General features: G+C 38.7%; 1 protein-coding gene and 1 long non-coding RNA gene across 3 annotated transcripts in view; one reads left to right on the top strand and one right to left on the bottom strand.

The window, feature by feature from the left end:
- Positions 1-20,409, bottom strand: part of RGTA1 (RAB geranylgeranyl transferase alpha subunit 1) — a 21,125-nt gene extending 716 nt beyond the window's left edge. The window contains exons 1-8 of one of the 2 annotated variants that reach the window (XM_090006778.1): positions 20,140-20,294; positions 19,864-20,023; positions 19,369-19,529; positions 19,103-19,207; positions 7,586-8,389; positions 7,293-7,479; positions 6,784-6,961; positions 6,004-6,637 (exon numbers count right to left, since the gene is read on the bottom strand). In XM_090006778.1, the coding sequence (XP_089862904.1) occupies positions 6,618-6,637; positions 6,784-6,961; positions 7,293-7,479; positions 7,586-8,389; positions 19,103-19,207; positions 19,369-19,529; positions 19,864-20,023; positions 20,140-20,252 (1,728 nt within the window). In that variant the 5' untranslated portion in view covers positions 20,253-20,294 and the 3' untranslated portion in view covers positions 6,004-6,617. Of the gene's footprint in view, positions 1-6,003; positions 6,638-6,783; positions 6,962-7,292; positions 7,480-7,585; positions 8,390-19,102; positions 19,208-19,368; positions 19,530-19,863; positions 20,024-20,139 lie in introns of those variants that run through there. The other variant, XM_090006777.1, reaches the window with a different exon arrangement.
- Positions 11,169-14,362, top strand: LOC149838738 (uncharacterized). Its single transcript, XR_016431985.1, has 2 exons — positions 11,169-11,248; positions 11,874-14,362. It is a non-coding gene; the product is annotated as an uncharacterized LOC149838738 (long non-coding RNA).
- Positions 20,410-21,503: the final 1,094 nt, after the last annotated feature.

Genomic DNA, 21,503 nt, shown 5'->3' with positions numbered 1-21,503 from the left:
AGGTAATTTCTCAAAGAGATTTTAAAAAACTGGGTTTCCTTGAGAAAATTTATATATAAAAAATAATAGGCTTTGCATCAATTTTTCTTGGCAAAATATAAGGAAATAAGTTCGAAAAGTTTTGAAATACAAAAGAAACAACATACACAAAAATTGGCTTAAAATATATAAATAAGTTTTTTTTCAAAAATATCACAAAAATATTGTGATAAAATCACAATATTTCTTTTTCTTATGAATGCATATTGTCAACAATGAGCTTGTAATGAAATGGTGCTCTTCCAAGAAAGCACTAGAACCGCACAAGTGAAGTGTAAAAAAAAACACTCTAAGCAAAACCCACAAAAGGGTAAATATGGAAAAGGACAATAATGAAAGGAATTTATTCATAAAATGAAATGCTTAAAAAGCATTTTGGAGAAGTGTATTACATAAGGGGCTGCACCCCTATTTATACAAGAGCAAGAAGGAGAGCTCATATACAGCTAGAATTCTAGTCGTTGGACTAATTTCAATGACTAGAAGTTTGGTCAAGTTCCAACCAGAACTTGACCAAATTCTATTATCTAGTTCTAATCGAACTAGATAATAAAACAAAAATAAATAAATAAATAACAAAAAAATATTATATAAAAAAATATATAATAATATTATTATTATATATTATTTTATATTTTAGCACTCCCCCTCAAACTTATGGTATAATGAGCAAAAGTTTGTCTAAGAGGAAGTGAAATCGGGGAGCCGCAAGAGATTTGGTGAAGAAGTCAGATAATTGGTATTTTGACGTAACATATGGCAGATCAATGGTTCCATGCAAGTACTCCTCTCTGACATAGTGACAATCCATCTCAATGTGTTTGGTGCATTCATGGAACATCCGGTTGCTTGCAATGTAGATTGTACTCTTGTTGTCACAACACATTCGTGAAACTTGTGTTGTTGCAGCTCCCATATCAGCAAGCAGTCGCCTGAGCCATACGACTTCTATTATGGTGGTTGTCATTGCTCTATATTCAGCTTCAGTGGAGAATAGAGAAACCTTTTGCTGCTTCTTGCACCTCCACGATATTAGAGATTCACCTAAAAACACACAGAAACCAGTGGTTGAGTGCTTATTATTAGGATCGTCTCCCCAGTCGGCATCAGTATAAGCAATTAAATTTAATGATGATGAAGCAGACAAGAAGAGTCCTCATGAAAGAGAACTCTTTAAATATCTAATAATACGTAAAACCGCTCCCATGTGAACAAAAGTAGGAGCATGCTTAAACTGGCTAGCTATGTGTACAACATGTGCAATGTTCGGCCGAATGATGGAGAGATAGAAAAGTGCTCCAACAAGTTGTTTGAACGGAGTAGGATCATCAAGACACTCTCTTATCATCAATTTTCATTTTAACATTGACCACTTCTGGAGTGTCCACCTTCTTATCAAATGCAAATTTAGATTGACACATCAAATACCCAAGAGGGGAATAAACAGCTTCAATTCCTAAAAAATATCTCAATAATCCTAAGTCAGACATTTTAAAATGAGTTTTAAGAAAAGTTTTGATATTGTCAACTCCCTGTTTGTCATCTCCGGTGACGATCATATCATCCACATAAAGAAGAAGAATGATGATACCTGCATCAGATTTCTTAATAAACAAGGCAGTATCAGTCAAGCAAGAATAAAATTCAATATCAGTCATAACATGACTAAATCTGTTATACCAAGCTTTTGGTGCCTATTTGAGACCATAAAGAGTCTTCTCAAGACGAAGAGATTTGCCCTTAGGGATAAAAATACCAAGCGGAGTGTCCATGTAGACTTCTTCAACAAGACTCCAACAACAACAACTACGCCTTCATCCCAAAACAATTGGGGTCAGCGATATGAACCAAAAAAGAAATTCATTTTGGGTCTTCCACATGAATCCTTTTCCTCCAATCATTTCTATCCAATGCCATGTCCTCGGTGAGGTTCAAAGCATTCATATCCTTTCCTATCATCTCCATCCAAGTCTTCCTAGGCCTACCCAGACCTCTTTTAACTAATATATTTTTCCATTTCTCCAACCTTCTAACTGGAGCATCATTAGGCCTTCGCCGAATATGTCCAAACCACCGTAAACGATTCTCTCGCATCTTATTTTCAATGGGTGCAACACCTACCTTCTTACGTATCTCCTTGTTCTGAATCTTATCTTTTATTGTATTTCCACACATCCATCTAAGCATCTGCATCTCAGCTACACTCATTTTTTGAATATGATGTCTCTTGGCAGCCCAACATTCCGTACCATATAGTAAAGCGGGTCTAATAGTCGTCCTATAAAACTTTCCCTTCAACCGCAATGGCATTCTACGATCGCACAGCACTCCAGTTGCACTTTTCCATTTCATCCACCCAACCTTTATCCTATGATTTACATCTCCATCAATTTCTCCATATTTTTGAATGATGGATCCCAAATATTTGAAATAATCATTCACCGGTATTTCTTGCTCACCAAGCTTCACTACACTCCCATCACTACTTCGTTGCTTACTAAACCGACATTCCATATATTCAGTCTTACTCTTACTCAACTTAAAACCTCTAGCTTCCAATGTCTGTCTCCATAATTCTAACTTAGCATTAACCCCAGCTCTAGACTCATCAATCAAAACAAAAAAAAAAAATCAACAAGACTCCCATTTAAGAAAAAAAATTTGACATCCATTTGAAATATAGGTCATTTTTTGATAGAAGCCAAAGCAATTAAAGTTCTAACAATGGTCATACGGGCCACAGGGGCAAAAGTTTCTTCGTAGTCAATTTTATACTCTTGAGCATAACCTTTGGCTACGAGTAATGCCTTATATCTTTCCAGGATTCCATCGCTTTTGGTTTTGACTTTGTAGACCCATCTACAACCTATAGGTTTCTTTCCAAGAGGAAGGTCTTGAATTGACCAAGTGTTGGCCTTTTCTAATGCATCAAATTCTGTTTTCATGACTTCAACCCATTCTTCATGATTTTTGGCTTCAGAATAGGAGGAAGATTCAACATAGGATTAGATTAATGCAAGGGCTACCCTATATGAGGGTGAAAAAGAGTCATAAGAAATAAATTTGTCGGGAGGTCTAGAAATTCTAGAAGTCCTTCGAGGGGGAACTTCAAACAACCTTTCTAATGCACATAGAGGGGGCTGCTCTCCAACTCTTCGTCTTGAATATTGCAGGCCAACATCTCTACCGGTTCAGTCTTTGCTATCAGTTTCAAAGATAATAGGGCTTTGATCATTGTCAAAGTTACATTCAAAATCCTCTTCATCAAATTTTGAAGTTAAATAAATTAAAAAGGAATATTTAGTAATATCCTTAGATTTTTCACTTTCAAAAGAACTTTCTTTTTCTAGAAAAGACACATTTCTTGAAACATATAATTTGCCATTTTGAAGATCATAGCACCAGTAGCCTTTTTTATTTTCAGCATATCCTAAAAAGGCACATGGGATAGCACGAGGGGAGAATTTAGCATTTTTGTTTGTAAATACAAAACACTTGCAACCGAAAACTCTCAATCTAGAGTAGTCTAGCGCTAAATCATAAAGTTTTTCAATTGAAGATATATTTTTTAAAGAAGAAGATGACATTTTATTGATGAGATAGGTGACAGTTAGAGCTGCTTCAACCCAAAACTCTTTTGGAACTTGACTTGCAATTAGCAAAGTCCGAGTGGTTTCCATAATGTGGTGATGCTTGCATTCTGCAAGACCATTTTGTTGAGAGGTGTGTGGGCATGACCGTTGATGAGTAATGCCATATAGATTAAGATAGTTTTTAAATTTTTCAGACATAAATTCTCCCCCTGAATCGGTGCAAAAAATGAAGATATTACTCTGAAATTTGTTTGTAACCATTTTATGAAATATTTGAAAGTGAGCAAAAATTTCGGATTTATGTTTAAGAAAATAAATCCAAGTGTGTCTAGAAAAATCATCAACAAAGATGACATAATATGCATAGCCGCCTTTAGAGATAACTAGTGTGGGTCCCTAAACATCTGAATGTATTAACTCAAGAGGTTTTGTAGAGATAAAGGTTCTACTAGAAAAAGGTAATCTTTTCATTTTACCAAGAATGCAGTCTTTACAAGCAAAATTTTCAAGATTACAAAATTTTCCCAAACTTAGGAAGTACTGGATTTTAGACATACGAGGATGTCCAAGTCTTTTGTGCCATAATTCTGTTTCAAATTTCTGAACATTTAAACAAAAAATATTCTTTGGTAGTTCTAAAAAATCCATGTAATATAGTCATTCTCTATGGCATTCCCCAATCAACTTCCTTGACTGACGATCATGTATCCAACAACCATGAGAAGAGAAGGATATATTACATCTATAATCAGAATGTTGTGAAGGAGATAAAAGATTCAAATTCAATTTTGGGATATATCTAACTTCAGGAATACAAAAACTCTTGGATTTTTGAAAACTTTCAAAACATCTTATTCCTTTTATTTCAAGAGACGTTCCATCTGCTGAAAAAATCTTTGATATGCTTGAGTTATTTTTAAGACATTCAGATAAGCATTTAGCATTTGGGGTCATATGAAATGAAGCACCAGAATCTAAAAGCCAATGAAGGTTACCTGGACCGGAAACAGATGCGATTGCCGCTCCAGTTGAGGCTTCAGTTGAAGAGAATACCCCTTTGAGAAGAGGTTGAAGAATCTCCATTAGTTGAGCCATGGAAATTGGTGCATCTTGATCTTTAGACTCGGTTTCAACATATGCAACCCTCTTCTCGTCTCGCCTTTTTAGCTTTGGACATTGAGGCCTATAATGTCCCGGTTCATGACAGTGGTGGCAAATAACTTTTCTTTTATTAAACTCTCTATTGAAATGGGGTGGCCTATAAGTGCGAGTATGATTCCCTGGTCCAGATACAGCTAGAACGGAATCATCATCAGATTTTGGAGTACTCTTTCTAAGACGATTTTCCTCCATAGTTAATTCTTCAATAGTGTCCACAATAGTGAGAATTTTTTCACTATGAAGGAGAGCCGATTTGGTGGATTCAAACTCCGGCCTTAACTCATTTACAAACTGATAAAAGTGTTCCATATCGAGTTGCTTTTGGCGAAGCTCGATATCCTCAGCATAATGTCATTTTAGCTCTAAAAAAGTCAATTCTTTCCAAAGTTCGGATAACTCATTATAATATTCACGAATGGATTTGTCACTTTGAGTCATTGTCCAAACTTTCTCTTGAAGATTGCACACATGTGCAATATCTTTAAGGGAATACATATTTCTAAGGTATTCTCATGCCTTATCGGCATGTTCAAACTTAGCAAGGCTAGAACATTTTTTAATGTCTATGCTATTAATAAGCCATGACATTATTTTATCATGTCCCATCCTCCACTCTTTTCATTTCTTTTCGTAAGAGGCTAGAGCCTTGATTTTCTCCTCTTCTTTTAACGGAACTTCCTTATCACCCTCTTTCTTGGTGAGGGATAGCTTGGGTTCAGAATCGGAACCATCCACGATTCCCCATAAACCCTTTCCCCATATGTGGTACTTCGTGATTGAAGCCCACATTACATAGTTTGTGTCATTCAATTTCATGGGTATGATGGTGACTTTATCATTGTCATCTATCGTTTACAAGGGTGTGAAGTAGAAAAGATAGAAGAGGAAGAAATACAATACAATGTCGTTAAAGTCCTTCAAATGAATCCTCTTGTATCCGATAGTGAAGTGGTAAAACACTCTTCCGGCAAGTGATAAAACACTTCTCTCTAAGTGACGACACTTTTTGTAAGAACAAGGTGATAACACACCTTTGCACAAGAAGCACGAAAATCGAAGCGAAAGCTTTTCAAGATCTAATAATTTCGTAGCTCTGATACCATGTAATGAAATGGTGCTCTTCTAAGAAAGCACTAGAATCGTGCAAGTGAAGTGTCAAAAAAAAACACTCTAAGCAAAACCCACAAAAGGGTAAATATGGAAAAAGGCAATAATGAAAGGAAATTATTCATAAAATGAAATGCTTAAAAAGCATTTTGGAGAAGTGTATTACATAAGGGGCTGCACCCTTATTTATACAAGAGCAAGAGGGAGAGCTCATAAGGACCTCTGCCTTCTAGTTCCAACGACTAGAAGTTTGGTCAAGTTCCAACCGAAACTTGACCAAATTCTATTATCTAGTTCTAATTGAACTAGATAATAAAACAAAAAGAAAACAAAAAAAATATTATATACAAAAATATATAATAATAATATATAATATTATTATTATATATATATGTATTTTACATTTTAACAGAGCTAATATAACTCAGTTAAGGGCCAATTGGTAGTTCATTTAAATAGCAACTACTTTGAGAGCTATGTTCAGCACTCTCTATTGGGAAACATGCTCCCATTTCCTACAATCCTCATCCTTCAACCATTTGCACCATTTCCAGCATTCCTGTAGCGCTTGTTGCTAAGTTGTCTATGAGCTCCTCTACAGTCACACAAATAAGGGGTCACTTCAGTGGCGCTTTTTTTTCCTGCATTGGTCTGAGAAGCAAATTGGAACAGGTTACAGAAAATCTCCACTACATGGGCTACCATCCTCTTTGAATTTTAGAGATGCAATTGCTTCCCTAGAAAATGATGAGCAAATAAACATTGTCAACAGGCTCACATATTACAAATCAGTGTACACGGAAAATGCAATTGTAAAATATTGCTTATGAACTATTCCAAAAAAAAATTAGGAAGTAAATAACAAGACGGTGTATCCCCTTACCTTCAATTGTTTGGAGCTCATTGTGACTAAGATCTAGCATCTGAATCCACAACAAACGCTCGAAAAAGCCAACTTGTGATAGAGACAAGTTGTTGAGGCGTAGCCAAACATTCTGGTGAAGAGTTGAACTTTTATGATGCCAGCAATGTTTTGTCAAATCCTCTCTATTTGATGTCACCTGAGGCATAATCACATGTAAGGACATGGTCTACAACAGGCTCATGCAACAAGCACAAAAAGCTTGAAATCTGTCACAGAGAACTACAAATGATATCATCACCAAACTCATGAGAAAATAGTTGAATAAAAACCACTAAATCCCCAAACAATCTACAGATAATGGCAGCTTTATGACTAATCATATCACCAATTTGAACACATCTTTATCCAATCAGTTAACTGGCACATATCAACAAAGTTATGGTAAACATGCATTAAACCATGGGGAGCCCAACAAATTATTTCAATAAAAAGGGCATTCATACATGTACATATGAGAGAGAATTCACCTGATCAAGCAATACCAAGCTGTAATGATCCTTGTAATATCTGGCATGTGGTCTGTCTGTTTGTTGCAAGTCATCAAAGAGTTTTAGAACTTCCTCTGAATGGATTCTCTTGTTTGTAGATCTAATCCCATTAACCATCGCGTCATGAGCCATCAACAGTCGTGCAAGTGTAAGCTTACCAATTTTACTGCAAGCCGCAACAAATAAACAAGCATGAAAACTAATCCTTACATTTTACCACAAGCCCTATGCAGCAGTCAACTGATAATGTTTTTCATAAATTATTGACTTACTAGGATAAGAGATCCCGGAAGAGTGTAATCTTATTTTCCAAGATATCTAACAGCCACTTTGATGCTACTGGATCGGAGATGTCATCTCTTATTTGGTCAAAAGGGAAGCCAAGATGAATGTAAGACTCATCAAGACTTCCACTACCATAAAACTCATCATCTTTCCAGATGACCATCCCTGTGTCTGGTTCCCCTTCAGTGAGTTTGGAATCAAGCTGCAAATTTAGTGTAAAGTCAAATTGAGCAGGATAACTGTAGTGAGATCCGTCTGAGGAGAGCACACCCAAAGGATGTCCAAGAGAAACTTCAACAGAATATGCTTTTGGATCATTCGGGAGTTCAGCAGGAAAACTCAAGTAAGTGATCCAAGAGTTTGCCTTCTTTGTGTTGTTTGTTGAAAGTGGCCTCCATACAAGATCTTCATTCTTAAAAACTATGGACTTCACAGATATGATAGAGTTATTAACTCCTTCAACAGGTTGATTAAAATGAAGGATAAGAGGAAAAGCTCTTCTCTCTGGACCATGCTTTGGAAAAAAGAATTTGTAGGGGGATAATACATAAAGACCTATTTCTGCATCAGCAATCATCAGATTCGAACCACGAGGAGGCCATGAAGCGGTTAGAACAGGAATATCAGATTTTGTTGTCTCATCCAGAAGCCAAAGATGATAGAACCACCCACTCTGATCATCAGGATCTGTAAAAATAGCTGTATCCACAAGTTCATACTCGCCTGATAAGACTCTCTCCTTAGGAAAGTATCCCTCGGCCTTTTGCTTCAACAAATGAGATAGAAGTACGCTGCAAAGATATGTCTAAAATTTAACAAATAACAAGCGAATTTGACACCTAAGAAAGCTCCACAGAGGTAAAGAAGCAAAAGTAGGAAACCTGAGACATCAAACTGAAAGCAGGTAGAACTATTCTAAAAAATGGCATTACATGGCACCCAATCGGTCGATGTATTGTTGTTCAGATTTACTGAAACAACAGTAAGTCTTTCAAGCACGTGGTTCCACCATTCAACCAATAACATGCAACACCTTTGAAGAATGATCTACAAGGGAAGACATTTTTAAGTTACATGTGCCTTAGTGACTTAAGAATCATTCTTTTTAATTGAAGAAAAACCAAAAATGCAAAATTACAATATAATGCCTAATGCTTAATGTGTAATAGGAAGTGAGCAAATGCAATGCATGTAAAGTACCAAAAATGAAAGTGAAGAGAGATGTTAAGATTAATGTAATATAAGTATATATATACATATATGTACATATTGTAATAATATATATTATATATATTGTAAATATATAATAATATATATTATATATATTGCAAATGTATATAATATATATGGGAGTCAAGTCAAAGCTAGTTTGACTTGCTGCCAACGGCTTGGAAGCTCTCTCATCCTTTAATGAGAGAGGACTTCCCCTCTCTATTCTACTTCTCTTCTCACCTCAAATTTTCTCTATAAAAGGGTATGGATGTGTGCCTTGTAAGGTGAGAAAGTGATGGGTAGTATTAAGTATTTTATGTGTGTTTTGAGAGTTATGTAGTGAGGAATTTATGTAATTTTTGCAAAGATACGTACCGGAATGTGAAATCCTTGAGTCCATATCATTCATAAATGTAAAACTGTCTTGTGATTTTAACTCTTTTATGAGTTTTTTCTTTAAAAATCATGTCTTTTATGTGATAAATATGTGTATTCACTTTAAATAATGTATGTTCTCATGAATGATTAAAGTGATAAAAAGTTCATCATATGATTTGTTCATGTTAAATGATGTTAAATTAACTTTATATATTATATGTGTATTTAACCATCCTCTCTTCATAATATATAATTAAAAATCTTTTTCAAAATCATATATGTGTGTATAGTTGGGCTATTTTGTAAGTTTTTCTTTCAGTTTCTCAAGCTTTGATGATATTAAAAATCTTAGAGATCGGCTTAGAATATATGTTTGAAGATCAATAGCACCCTTTAAGTTTGAGGGGAGGTGTTAAGATTAATGTAATATAAGTATATATATATATTGTTTAATATATATTATGTATATATTGTAATAATATATATGGGAGTCAAGTCAAAGCTAGTTTGACTAGCTCCCAACGGCTAGAGTTCTAGCTGTTGGGAGCTCTCTCTTATTCTTCAATGATAAAGGACTTCCCCTCTCTATTCTACTTATTCTCTTCTCTCCTCTACTTTTCTCAATAAAAGAGTACGGGTGTGTGCCTTGTAAAGTGAGAGAGTGATGGATAGTATTAGGTATTTTATGTGTGTTTTGAGAGTTATATAGTGAATAACTTATGTAATTTTTTCTTTTGTATCTCTAGTGTCTATTATGACTAGAGTTATTCAATGTAATTTTCCTTTGTCTATTATGAATAGAATTGTTCATTCACTTTTTCATGTAATCTTTTAGCTCTCATGTTTTTATCAAAATGTTTTGTGTTCTTGGAGACCATTATGGAGTGCATTGGGATCTGTGTCATTTCGTGACAAGAGAGAGAGAGAGAGAGAGAGAGAGAGAGAGAGAGAGAGAGATCATGCACATTATCAAAATCCAAAAAATATATATGTTATATGCTTTTGCATGTGGAGTAAGAGCGTAGACCAAGTGATGGTTAACATAATGTAATGTTTATGAATCAAGGCATTCATGGTATAATGGCTTGAAAGCCTTGAATTCATTCAGCAAAAGCTTGGTCCCCCTGATCGATTACAATTATGATTATTGATGTTCCTGCATAGAAGTTAACAAAGCAAGAAAACTCAAGAGAATGGCAAGCACATAAATGTTTCTGAATCAATGCATCCCTAGGCTAATGGCTTGAATTCATTCACCAGAAGCTTGGTCCCCTGATAGATTACAATTATAATTATTGACGTTCCTGCATAGAAGTTAACGCAGCAGGAAAACTCAGAGGGTGTGGCAAGAAGGTATTGTTTCTGAATCATGATGAGAGCATGCCAAGAATGTATTGTTTCTAAATCAAGGCCCAGTTACAGCATGTATTGCTTTGTTAACTTCATCTGGTAATTATGTAGTAATTGGACCAAATGAAGTGAATGTGTATAAAAGTCTCAAGTTGTCTAATAAGCCGATTATGACGGGTTGTAAGCTACAATCAGTATATGTCATGTCAACTGAAACAGCTTATGTGAAAAAGATGCGCAAAAATGAGATTGCAGATCTTTGGCATGCACAACTTGGACATGTAGACTATAATCTATGTAACACGGACTCGGCTAAAGGGTTGCCGCACCCGCGTCGACACGCCCCGACACGGGTGCAGACTCGGGTGCGGCTTCGGATTCGGCCCGGACTCGGTCAACGCCGAGTCGGACTCGGTCAACGAGTCCAGGCCGAGTCCGTCTACATTTTGGACTCGGTCAACTTTGACCGAGTCCAAAATTGTCCATTTCGAGTTTTAAAATAAGTTTTGGATCCGGGTCGGGTCGGGTCCAAACCCGACCCAGATCCAAAAATTTTTTGGCAGCCGAACCCTAAAAGGGGTTTATCGACAGGGAGAGGGGCTTACCCTCTCGATTTTGCCTCTCCCCCTCAGCCCCTGCAGCTTTCTCCTGCACCCACGCCGACGATCCGAACTCCGGCGACAGGCAGCCACCGTCTCCCCCTCCGTCAGGTATGTCGACCCTCCTGCACCCTCTGCTCGTAGCCTCCCTCCTTGCACCATTTGCACGCAGAAGAGGGGCTCGGCCCCCCTCCCTGCACCCTCTGCTCGCAGGGGAGGGGCTCGGCCCCTCCCTGTGCTTCCGACTCATAGAGGAGGGGCTCGGCCCCCCTCCCTGCACCCTCTGCTCGCAGGGGAGGGGCTCGGCCCCTCCCTGTGCTTCCGACTCATAGAGGAGGGGCTCGGCCCCCCTCCCTGCACCCTCTGCTCGCAGAAGAGGGGCTCGGCCCCTCCAATTTTTCCTTGTTTTCGCAGGGGAGGGGCTCGACCCCTCCCTGTGCTTCCGACTCATAGAAGAGGGGCTCGGCCCCCCTCCCTGCACCCTCTGCTCGCAGAAGAGGGGCTCGACCCCTCCAATATTCCCTGTTTTCGCAGGGGAGGGGCTCGGCCCCTCCCTGTGCTTCCCATTCATAGGGGAGGGGCTCGGCCCCTCCATGCTTCCCTGTTTTCGCAGGGGAGGGGCTCGGCCCCTCCGTGTTTTCGCAGGGGAGGGGCTCGGCCCCTCCCTGTGTTTCCCATTCATAGAGGTAGTGTTTATTAATATTAACTTTATTTTATTTACTTATTTTCTTTTCAGTTTTCACTTTTCAGATATAATGGCGAGTTCTAGCGGTAGTGTCAATACATTTGGTTCAAGTTCTAACCTTGAATTAGATGTTTCTCAACCACTTTGGAGGCTTGTGACAAAAGGGATAAAAGCTAGTAGTGGTGGTGGTGGGAATGTGCAGTTTCATTGTAATCTATGTAAGACTGTTTTCACAGGTTCTTATACGCGTGTGAAAGCACATCTTTTGCATATTCGTGGTCAAGGAATTAGGGCATGTTCTGGGGTTGACAAAGACATGTTAAAGCAATTAAAAAAAGAACAAGAGGAAGCTGAAAAGAAGAAAATTGCAGAGATGAAAAGCGATTCGATTAATTTGTTTTTTCCTACTGCTAGTGATACACAAGAAGAGCTTTTAAAGAAAAGAAAGATGGAAAGCAATAAAACAATACAAGCGTCATTCAAAAACATGGCAAGAGCAGAAATTGATAAAAAGATTGGTCGATTCTTTTACTCAAGCTCAATTCCTTTTAATGTAGCTAGAAGTCCATACTGGAAAGATATGATTACATCTTTGGCTAATTGCAATTTGAGTGGTTATGTGCCTCCTAGTTCAGAAAAACTAAGAACAGTCATTATTGCAGAGGAAAAAAATAGAATTGAAGACTTGCTAGAGACCCAAAAAATTGCATGGAAACGACATGGAGTGTCGATTGTTTCTGATGGGTGGACTGATATACAAAGGCGACCACTGATAAACTTCATTGCTTACTCACTAAATGGGCCAATCTTTTTGAAGACTGTTGATGCATCTGGAGAGTATAAAGATGCTGAATATTTAAAGAGATTATTTGTTGAAGTGATAAAAGAAGTGGGTGAAGAAAGTGTGGTGCAAATCATTACTGACAATGCTCCAGTTTGCAGTCGTGCAGGAATGAATTTGGCAAGTTAAGATACATATTCACATATTTTTTGGACTCCTTGTGCAGCACACAGTTTAAATTTGGCACTTAAGAGTATATGCAATCCATCAAAAGATGATGCACATGCACATGAAATGTGCTTATGGATTGAGGAAATAGAGCATGATGTTCGAAATATTAGAAATTTTGTTGTAAACCATCATCATGCCCTTTCTATATTTAATAGGCATTCTGATCTCAAGTTACTGAAAGTTGCTGAAACTCGTTTTGCTTCTCTCATTGTTATGATAAAAAGAATTAAGCAACTCAAGAATGCATTGATGATGATGGTGGCTGATCAAGATTGGGATTTTTATCGTACTGAAGATGATGTCAAGGCTCAAGCTATCAAAAAATGCATATGTGATGATTTTTGGTGGGATAAAATTACATATTTTGTTGAATTTACAGAGCCTATTTGGGAAATGCTGAGAGAAGTTGACAGAGATGTACCCATGCTTCATAGAATTTATGAAATGTGGGACAATATGATTGAAAAAGTTCAAAGTATCATTTTTAAACATGAGAAGAAAGATATTGCACTTGATGATTCAGAATTTTATAATCATGTACATTCAGTTTTAGTGAGAAGATGGGATAAAAGCAATACACCTTTGCATTGCATGGCACACTCTCTCAATCCAAAATACTATGCAAAAAAATGGTTGACAGCAGGTGTTGGTCGTGTTTCTCCAAATTAAGATCCTGAGATATCAAGAAATAGAATGATATATTTGGGAAGACTTTTTAATGATCCTCACATGTTTAAGGTTGTAAATAGTGAGTTTGGCAAGTTTTCTACTGGGAGATTTGATTCTTTAGCAGCACTTGTGGCAAGGGACGAGGAAGATCCCCTTAATTGGTGGGCAACATATGGATCAGAGACACCAAATCTGCAACGTCTTGCAATGAAGTTGTTATCCCAACCTGCTACATCATCTTGTTGTGAAAGAAATTGGAGTACATATGCTCAAATTCACAACATTAAAAGAAACAAACTCACTAGTAAAAGAGCAGAGGATTTGGTATATGTTCACTCAAATCTACGATTAATTTCTCGCCGCACCAAAGAAGAGTATAGGTACTTTTTTTTCTTTGTATTCAAAGTTTGTATTTAAATATTTGTATTCAAAGTTTTAAGTTAGATACTAATATAGTGATTTTTTGATGCAGTTGTGGACCATCCAAGAATTGGGATGTAAATCCAGAAGATTTTGACTTGGAGGGAGAACATAATTTACATACTCTCAACATGGACTACCTTGATCCTGTTCTTCCTTCTAATTCAGACGATGAGGCAGAGTTATGATAAGTTTTGTTGTTTATCATACTCACAAGCTTCTTTATGTGTTATATTTTGGTAAGTTTGTGTTGTTAAGAATTGCTTTTTCTTTTGCTTTAAAATTTACAATCTTTATGTGTTAATTTATTGTTATATATATAATTATAATATTTAAAATATATATATTTATAATATATATTTTTTAATATATATATATATAGCCGAGTCCCCGTGTCCAAATTTTTTGGAATTGCGCCGCACTCGTGTCGCACCCGCACCCGCACCCATGTGACATAGACTATAATTGACTAAAAGTGATGATGGACAAGTCGATGTTGAAGGGACTTCCCAAGCTAGAAGTCCAGAAGGACACCTACTGTGCAGGGTATCAATATGGAAAGGCTCATCGCTTATATATAAACAAGCCAAGTGCCGAGCAAGAAGGCCTTTGGAGCTAATTCGCTCAGATGTGTTCGGTTCAGTCAACCCACCATCTATCTGTGGTTATAAATATACGCTCACCTTTATTGATGACTACTAGAGAATAGAGATATGTTTGGATTTATATTTTGAAAGAAAAATCAGAGGTTTTCCAAATGTTCAAGGAGTTCAAAGACAAGGTAGAAGGTGAAGTAGGAAGAAGGATTTGATGCCTACAAACTGATAATGGTGGAGAGCAGAGTTGCCAGACGAGGAAGCGGGAGCGGGAAGCGGGAAGCGAGGCACTTTCAAAATTTTAAGAAGCGGGAAGCGTGGGACGACTTAGAAGCGAATCAAGAATCGTCTTGGAAATGACATAAGAATCGAACCGGAAACGACCTAGGAAGCAAGGGGGAAGCGAAAAAAGAGAAAAAAATAAAAATAAAAATACAAAAAAATAGAAAAAAGGGGGAAGCGAGGGGTTTCCCATTTTTGGAAAGCACGTTTTCCAAAAAAAATGTGCTCCGGGGAACCGCGCTTCCCCACTCCATGTGACACTTTTGGTAACTCTGGTGGAGAGTATACATCAGCTGAATTCTCAGCATTCGTGAAAAAGGCAGGCATCTAATGTCACTTTACTTGTATGAATATTTCCCAGGCAGAATGGAGTAACCGAGAGAAATAAAAAGCATCTTATAGAGACTATGAGGCATGATGCACGCAAAGAATGTGCCTAGCAAGTTTTGGGCCAAGTGCTTAAAGATGGCCACTCACATAACAAACAGACTACCACAAGCAAAACTGAGATTCATCTCACCATTCAAGAAATTGTGGAATATCAAGCCCATTGTAAGTAATTTCAAAGTTTTTGGTTGTGTTGTGTGCTTATTCCAGAAAAAACTTTAGAAGCAAGTTTGAGAAGAAGGCATATCGGTGTACATTTCTCGGGTACGACAATAAGTGGAAGGGATAAAGATGTTGCAATCCATATGGTGTTTGTCGAAGCATCGTCATGGTGGGTATTAGAGAAAGTAGTGCTTCCAGATTCGAAGGTCCCGGAAGATGACCTTCAACAAAGATTAGAGACTGCAGAGACCAAAGAGAAGGAAGATGACCAAGATCGAGATGAAGGTGAAACCAATCAGGATCTTCAACAGCAGAACAGTTTGTCTTCTCTATCGAGAAGGTCTAGTCACCTATGTTTTGCACCAGAGAGTAACAACTGAAGAAGCCAGACCAAGTAGATTGACAAGAGAGAAGAAACCAAATTCTAAGTACATAGATGCAACTCTAGCTAAAGAAGAAAAGAGATTGAAGGCCTAAAGCAACTAATACAGAGAAGAAGATAAAGGATTGGATTCCCAAGCTAGAGAACAAGAATGTTTTGCACAAGCAAGTGCTAAAGACAAGGGCCTGCACATTTGAGATGCAGAAAGATGATGTAGGAAAGTAGTTTCATTGTGGCTTGAGAAGATCAGAAAGATCAATGTTCTCTACAAAGAGCCTACAAGTTCCAAACTTTACAAAGTTCAAAAGATTACCCTCAAAGAAGATGTGCAACAGTCAAGAGGTCAATAATGAGAAAGTCGGTATTGAGGGAGAGAAATGTTGGTGCAATACTAAAGTTGCCTGACTAGGAAACAGAAGCAAGAAACGATACGGGAAGCGAAAGCGAGAAGCAATGCATTTTAAAATGTATAGGATGCAGGAAGCGAGGAATTAAAAGCAATATAAGAATTGAATGGGAATCAAAATGTAACACAAATAAAAACTAAAATAAAAAATGACTATTATTAAATTTCATGATTTTTTAGTGTAAGAATTAAATTTTTAACAAAATCTAAAAATGATAATTGTCAATTCAAAGAAAGCACATGGAAGTGAGTGAGGAGCGTGAGAGAAAACACATAAAACCATGGTTGCCAATCGAGGAAGCGAGAGCGGGAAGCGAGGGACTTTCAAAATTTTAGGAAGTGGGAAGCGTGGGATGACTTAAATGCGAATCAGGAATCGTCTCCAAAGCGAACCGAAAGCGACATAGGAAGCGAGGGAGAAGCAAAAAAAGGGAAAAAAATAAAAATAAAAATAAAAATACAAAAAAATGAAAAAAGGGGGAAGTCCGGGGAAGCGTGGGAAAGCAAGGGGGAAGCGTGCTTCCCATAAATGAGAAGCGTGCTTCCCAAAAAAACTTGGCGCTTCCCCAATAGGCTAGGCGCTTCCACGTCAATTGCTTAGTGTTTCTTTTTTTCTCTTTTGTGTGTATGCAGTGTTATCAAAAACGTGCCTTGAGGCGCAAAAGGCAGGCCTCGCCTTGAGGTGCGGCCCTCTGTGCCTCAAGGTGCAAGCTTGAGGCGCAATTTTTTTTTTACAACAAGAATTCTGAAGCATATGCGTTTATTCTTTTGAAACATTTATGTTGCGAAGTTGGTGTTGAATCATACGCATTTCCTAAAGCATTTTCACCGTAAGCATTTCTGCTGCGAAAAGATAAATTTTCCCAGGGAAAACTCCCTTCTACGATCATACCATCAATTCCCCTTTTTGAATCATACGCATTTCCTAAAGCATTTTCACCGTAAACTGAAAGAAGAATCACTATCTTCGATTTTGAGAAAAATGAAACAAACGATCGAGTGGGCGAAAACTCAAAGCGCTTACTTTAGGATCAAAGAGCTCAGTTGTCGACGAAGCGCTTGCGGGATGTTACTAGAAGATGCAGGATGCAAGTAAACGCATAGCTCCGCTTCTGAAACCCTAAGCGCCTTCATCAAAATAGCTTTTCTTCCACTTCCCTCCCTTGGAATCTAATGAACTCAAAGCCCTATGGCTCTCCCCGCGGGGAGCGCTCCTCTTCGATGAGATTGTCGATCGGTAAAGGCGAAACCGAGCGATGATTCGGTGACGATGCAAAAAAAAAAAAAAGAACAAAAAGATTTCCGAAGTGGCGCCTCTCTCAGGCGAGGGTTTCCGGATGGTAATCGGCCGGAGGGGCGTGGAGGTCCAGCGGCGGAGCTTCGGCGGGGGATTTGTGAGGGTTTCTTGCTGGCGCTTAGAAATTTTGGCTCCCACCTGAGTGAGCGAAGGAGTCGCGCACGTTCTGGAGGGTTAGAACATAGAAGGCTCCCTTTGGCCTCCGTAGAGATTACAGCGGGTCGGGTATAACCCGATATCCGACCCAAACCCGAATCCGTTTTATCGGATTCGCGGTACTAATTTTGCGTTGAAATCTGAATCCGAATCCGAATTGGTTTAAGTGTAAATACTGGGTTTTGGACTAGTTGGATCCGGATTTAGTTTTACCCTTTTCATCTGAATCCGAATTCCACTAGGCCAGTTCCGATTAAGTCGAACCTAGATCCGACCGGTTGACATCCTTACTTACATTTCGTTGTTTTATTACCGTAGGAATAAGTCAATGCATGAGGCTGTTTGCAAAGTGAGAAGTGAGAAGCGAGAAGCGAGAATCTAAGAACGTACGTGAAGTGTGAAGAATTTAAGAAAAGTATTGGAAATTCAGTAGGGATAGAAAATAAATGTAAGGAATGCATAAAATGCAGTTAAAGCCTTCATTATTTTAAAACTTGTTTTTTAAAAAATCATTGCATGCATAAATTTAATATAAAAAATATACAATTAAAATACCAAAGTACAATTCTTTTGGCATGAAAGACACATTTCCCACATCAGGAGAATCCATTTTTATATTAGGAAAACAATATTTTTCACTTTTTAAGAAGCTTGATTTGCATAAAGTTTTCAAAGTGTGATATGCTGAGTTTCCTCTTATAAAGTGAGTTTTTAATCGTTGTAAGAAGTAACTATAATTTATGTACAATTAAAAAAAAATTGAGGCTTACACTTTGCGCCTCGAAGCTTACGCCTCGCCTCAGGTTTTGGTGGAGCGCCTCGCTACGCCTCAACGCTTTTCACAACACTGTGTGTATGTCATAATGTGATATGTAGGCTATGTCATGAGAAAAACTGGCATGCCTTGAGAGTATGTTAGTCTTAGGTGTCACATTAGGATAGGTCTGGCCCTGTCATCAGTTTGTAATGTCGACCTTTTGTGTGGTGACAACATTAAGTGGTTACGTAAATCCAATTGTATAAGGTGGCATGTAACCTCTATAAATATGTATGAGCGCTCACTTGTAATGTGTTTGATTCGAGTGCATGAATCGTTTCACGTAGGTTCAGCTGGTCGTGCTTGAGGTACATATTGTTTCTTTGAATATTTTATTATTTTAATTAGTTATGGTTTGGGTATTGAGTATCCTTTAAACCCGATCCAAATAAGCATGAGATCACGGAAGCTCTGCTAGATTTTTGTGAGTGTGGGATCCATCAGACCCAACAAGTGGGTAGCAGAGCATGACCCAAAAATAACAATTTTTCCATCGAACTAAAAATGCAAGTCGTTAGTTAATTAATATAAAAGAACTAACCACTGTTATTGTGACTGAGAACGTGGAATGCTAGTTGCTTAAGCACCTATGTCGGTTACACAAATGGACACAAAGATGCTATTGTAATCACACTAAGTTTTATCTCCAAAATACCATTTGTAATAAAGAGATCAAGGGTGGACAAATGCATACCTACGATTATGCCATGCAGAATAGTTGCTAATACTGGTGTTTATTTTATTCGTCACATATTTCAGCTCCTCCTCATCAGTGGCATTCCTCAAGGCTGATACAAATCTAGTCAAGCACAATGAATAAGTGAATACTCTTTTACATGCTCAATTCAATCCCCCAGCCACAACTAGTATGAAAAGGATCAAAGAACTAAAAGACCCACTTTCAGCAGTGGCGAAATGCTACCAGAAAACCCAACCGAATGAACTGAAGCAAATCATTACCTTCGGTAATTCCACCCGTGAAAATTGCGAGGATCGATCTTCAGGAACTTATCCAAAAGCTCGAATTCCCGATCAAGTGATGAAAGCCCTTTGCTCAGAACCCATTTCCGATGGTGCCATGCACCATAGGACTTCGGATTCTGCCTAAGCGCGTTCTCCACCTATTTGATTCACGGAGAAAACATTTTAACTAAACCAAACAAAAGAAAACCTCAAAACCCCAATGGCGGAAAAACACCATAACCCCAATCGCAGGAAAAACCCCAAAATCCCAATCACAGGAAAACCCCAATCGCAGAAAAAACCCAAAATCCCAATCGCAGGAAAACCCCCAAAACCCCAATCGCTAAACAATCTCCAATTATGAAACCAAACCGAAGACGCAAATCAACCAAAATTTGAGAGAGATGATCAAATTATGAATGCGGGAATCATTAATTTATCAAATTATGAATGTGGGCATCATGAATTCATCAAATAATGAAATGAAGGTACCACTCTCAATTCTTCGTCAAGGATCGCTTTGATGTTGTCGGGATTGGTCTCAGTTTCCAACATGCGATCGATTGCGATCTTCCGATAGTTCCAGGCAGTGTAAACTTCTGGATTGATCTCAAGGAGCTTCGCGCTAGTCCCGAGCGCTTCCTTCGTGTAGCTGCATAAATTCGAAGTTGGTTTCTCGGTACGTGAAGCATCGGATGATGGTCGAACTCGAAATTACGCAAAATGGCAGGGAATAGAAGAAACGAAGAGTTTCAGAGAGAGAGATACATTTTGTTCTGATGGGAGTGGAGGAATTGGGCTTGAAGGGAACGGAGACGTTCCGCCTTCTCGATCGATGCTGCATCTTCCGCCTTGGAAGGTCTGCGCGGTCTTCCGTGCATCCTCTCTCTCTCTCTCTCTCTCTCGATTGACCTACCTTTCTCACCTTCTGGGGATGCACCTTTCCTCACCTTACTTAGGGTCTGTTTGCGTCTTCCGCCCTTTCCTTTCCGCGGAAACGGAATCGCACCCCCTGGGAACCCTTTCCGCTGAAAGTGTGTGTGTAGTTGGTGGGGGGAGGGTTTCCGTGTATTTTGAGCTCCTTTTTCCTCGAGGAAAAGAAATCGCCAGTTTGTTTGGTCACGGTGGGGCCCGCAAAAACGCATGCCATCGGTGCCTTTTCACCGGAAGGCCCCACTTTACGTGACAAACAAACGGGCCCTAAGGGCGCATTTGTGTGTCGAAAGTGGGATGTTTCTGCCGAAACGCATAGACAGGCTTACTTTTTGCGGGGCCCACAGTGAGAAAACAAACAGTGAAATCTACTGTTTTCTTGAAAACCCCTCAATGAGCATGCCATTTAGGGATGGCAGTGGGGCAGGGCGGGGCGGGGGACAAGGTCTCCACCCCCGCCCCGCCTGAAGATTAGAACCCCCATCCCCGGTGGGGATGGATTTTAACCTCCACCCACCCCTTCATCCCCGTTTCATGTCCTCCATCCCCAGTTCAAACGGGGATGAGGCAGGGATCATGGCGGGGACGTGGTGGGGAGGGGAAAAGGGTACGTCCATCCCCGCCTCCATCCCAGAATGGGGATGGATTTTAACCTTTGTCCCCACCTCCATCCCTGTTTCATACCCTTCATCCCCGGTCCAAACGGGGGGCGAGGCGGGGGCCCACTTTCCCCCTGTCCACTGCCACCCCTAAAATTGCCATTTTACACGTTGGACTTTGTTTTTCCTTGGAAACGGTTCCCGTAGGAGGTCCGATTCTATTTCCGCTGCAGAGCAATTCATGGAAGGGGTTGCCGCGGCACCCCATTCGGGGACATGCAAACACCCTCTAAGTGACTCAGTACTCGGCAAGGATTTCTCATCATTAAAAAAACATCACCATTATTTTTAAAGAGCAATGTTATGCTTTAAAAAACACATGTTTGAAATATAGCCTGTTTTGAAAAAATATCATATTTTTTTTACCAAACCTTTTTTGCCTTGTTTTTTTGTACCGTTTATATTTTATATTTTTATTTATATCATATCTATCCTAATCTTAAATATTATAAAAGCAGAACCAAGATTAATAACTGCCAAAATTTTAGATGATTCATTACATTTTTTAAAATGACATTCTTGTCATATGTTCTGATTGGG

This window comes from Nuphar pumila, chromosome 5 (genome assembly GCF_984573655.1).
Source record: "Nuphar pumila chromosome 5, dmNupPumi1.hap1.1, whole genome shotgun sequence".
Classification (NCBI taxonomy): Eukaryota; Viridiplantae; Streptophyta; class Magnoliopsida; order Nymphaeales; family Nymphaeaceae; genus Nuphar; species Nuphar pumila.
This window is presented reverse-complemented; position numbering and strand designations above follow the sequence as displayed.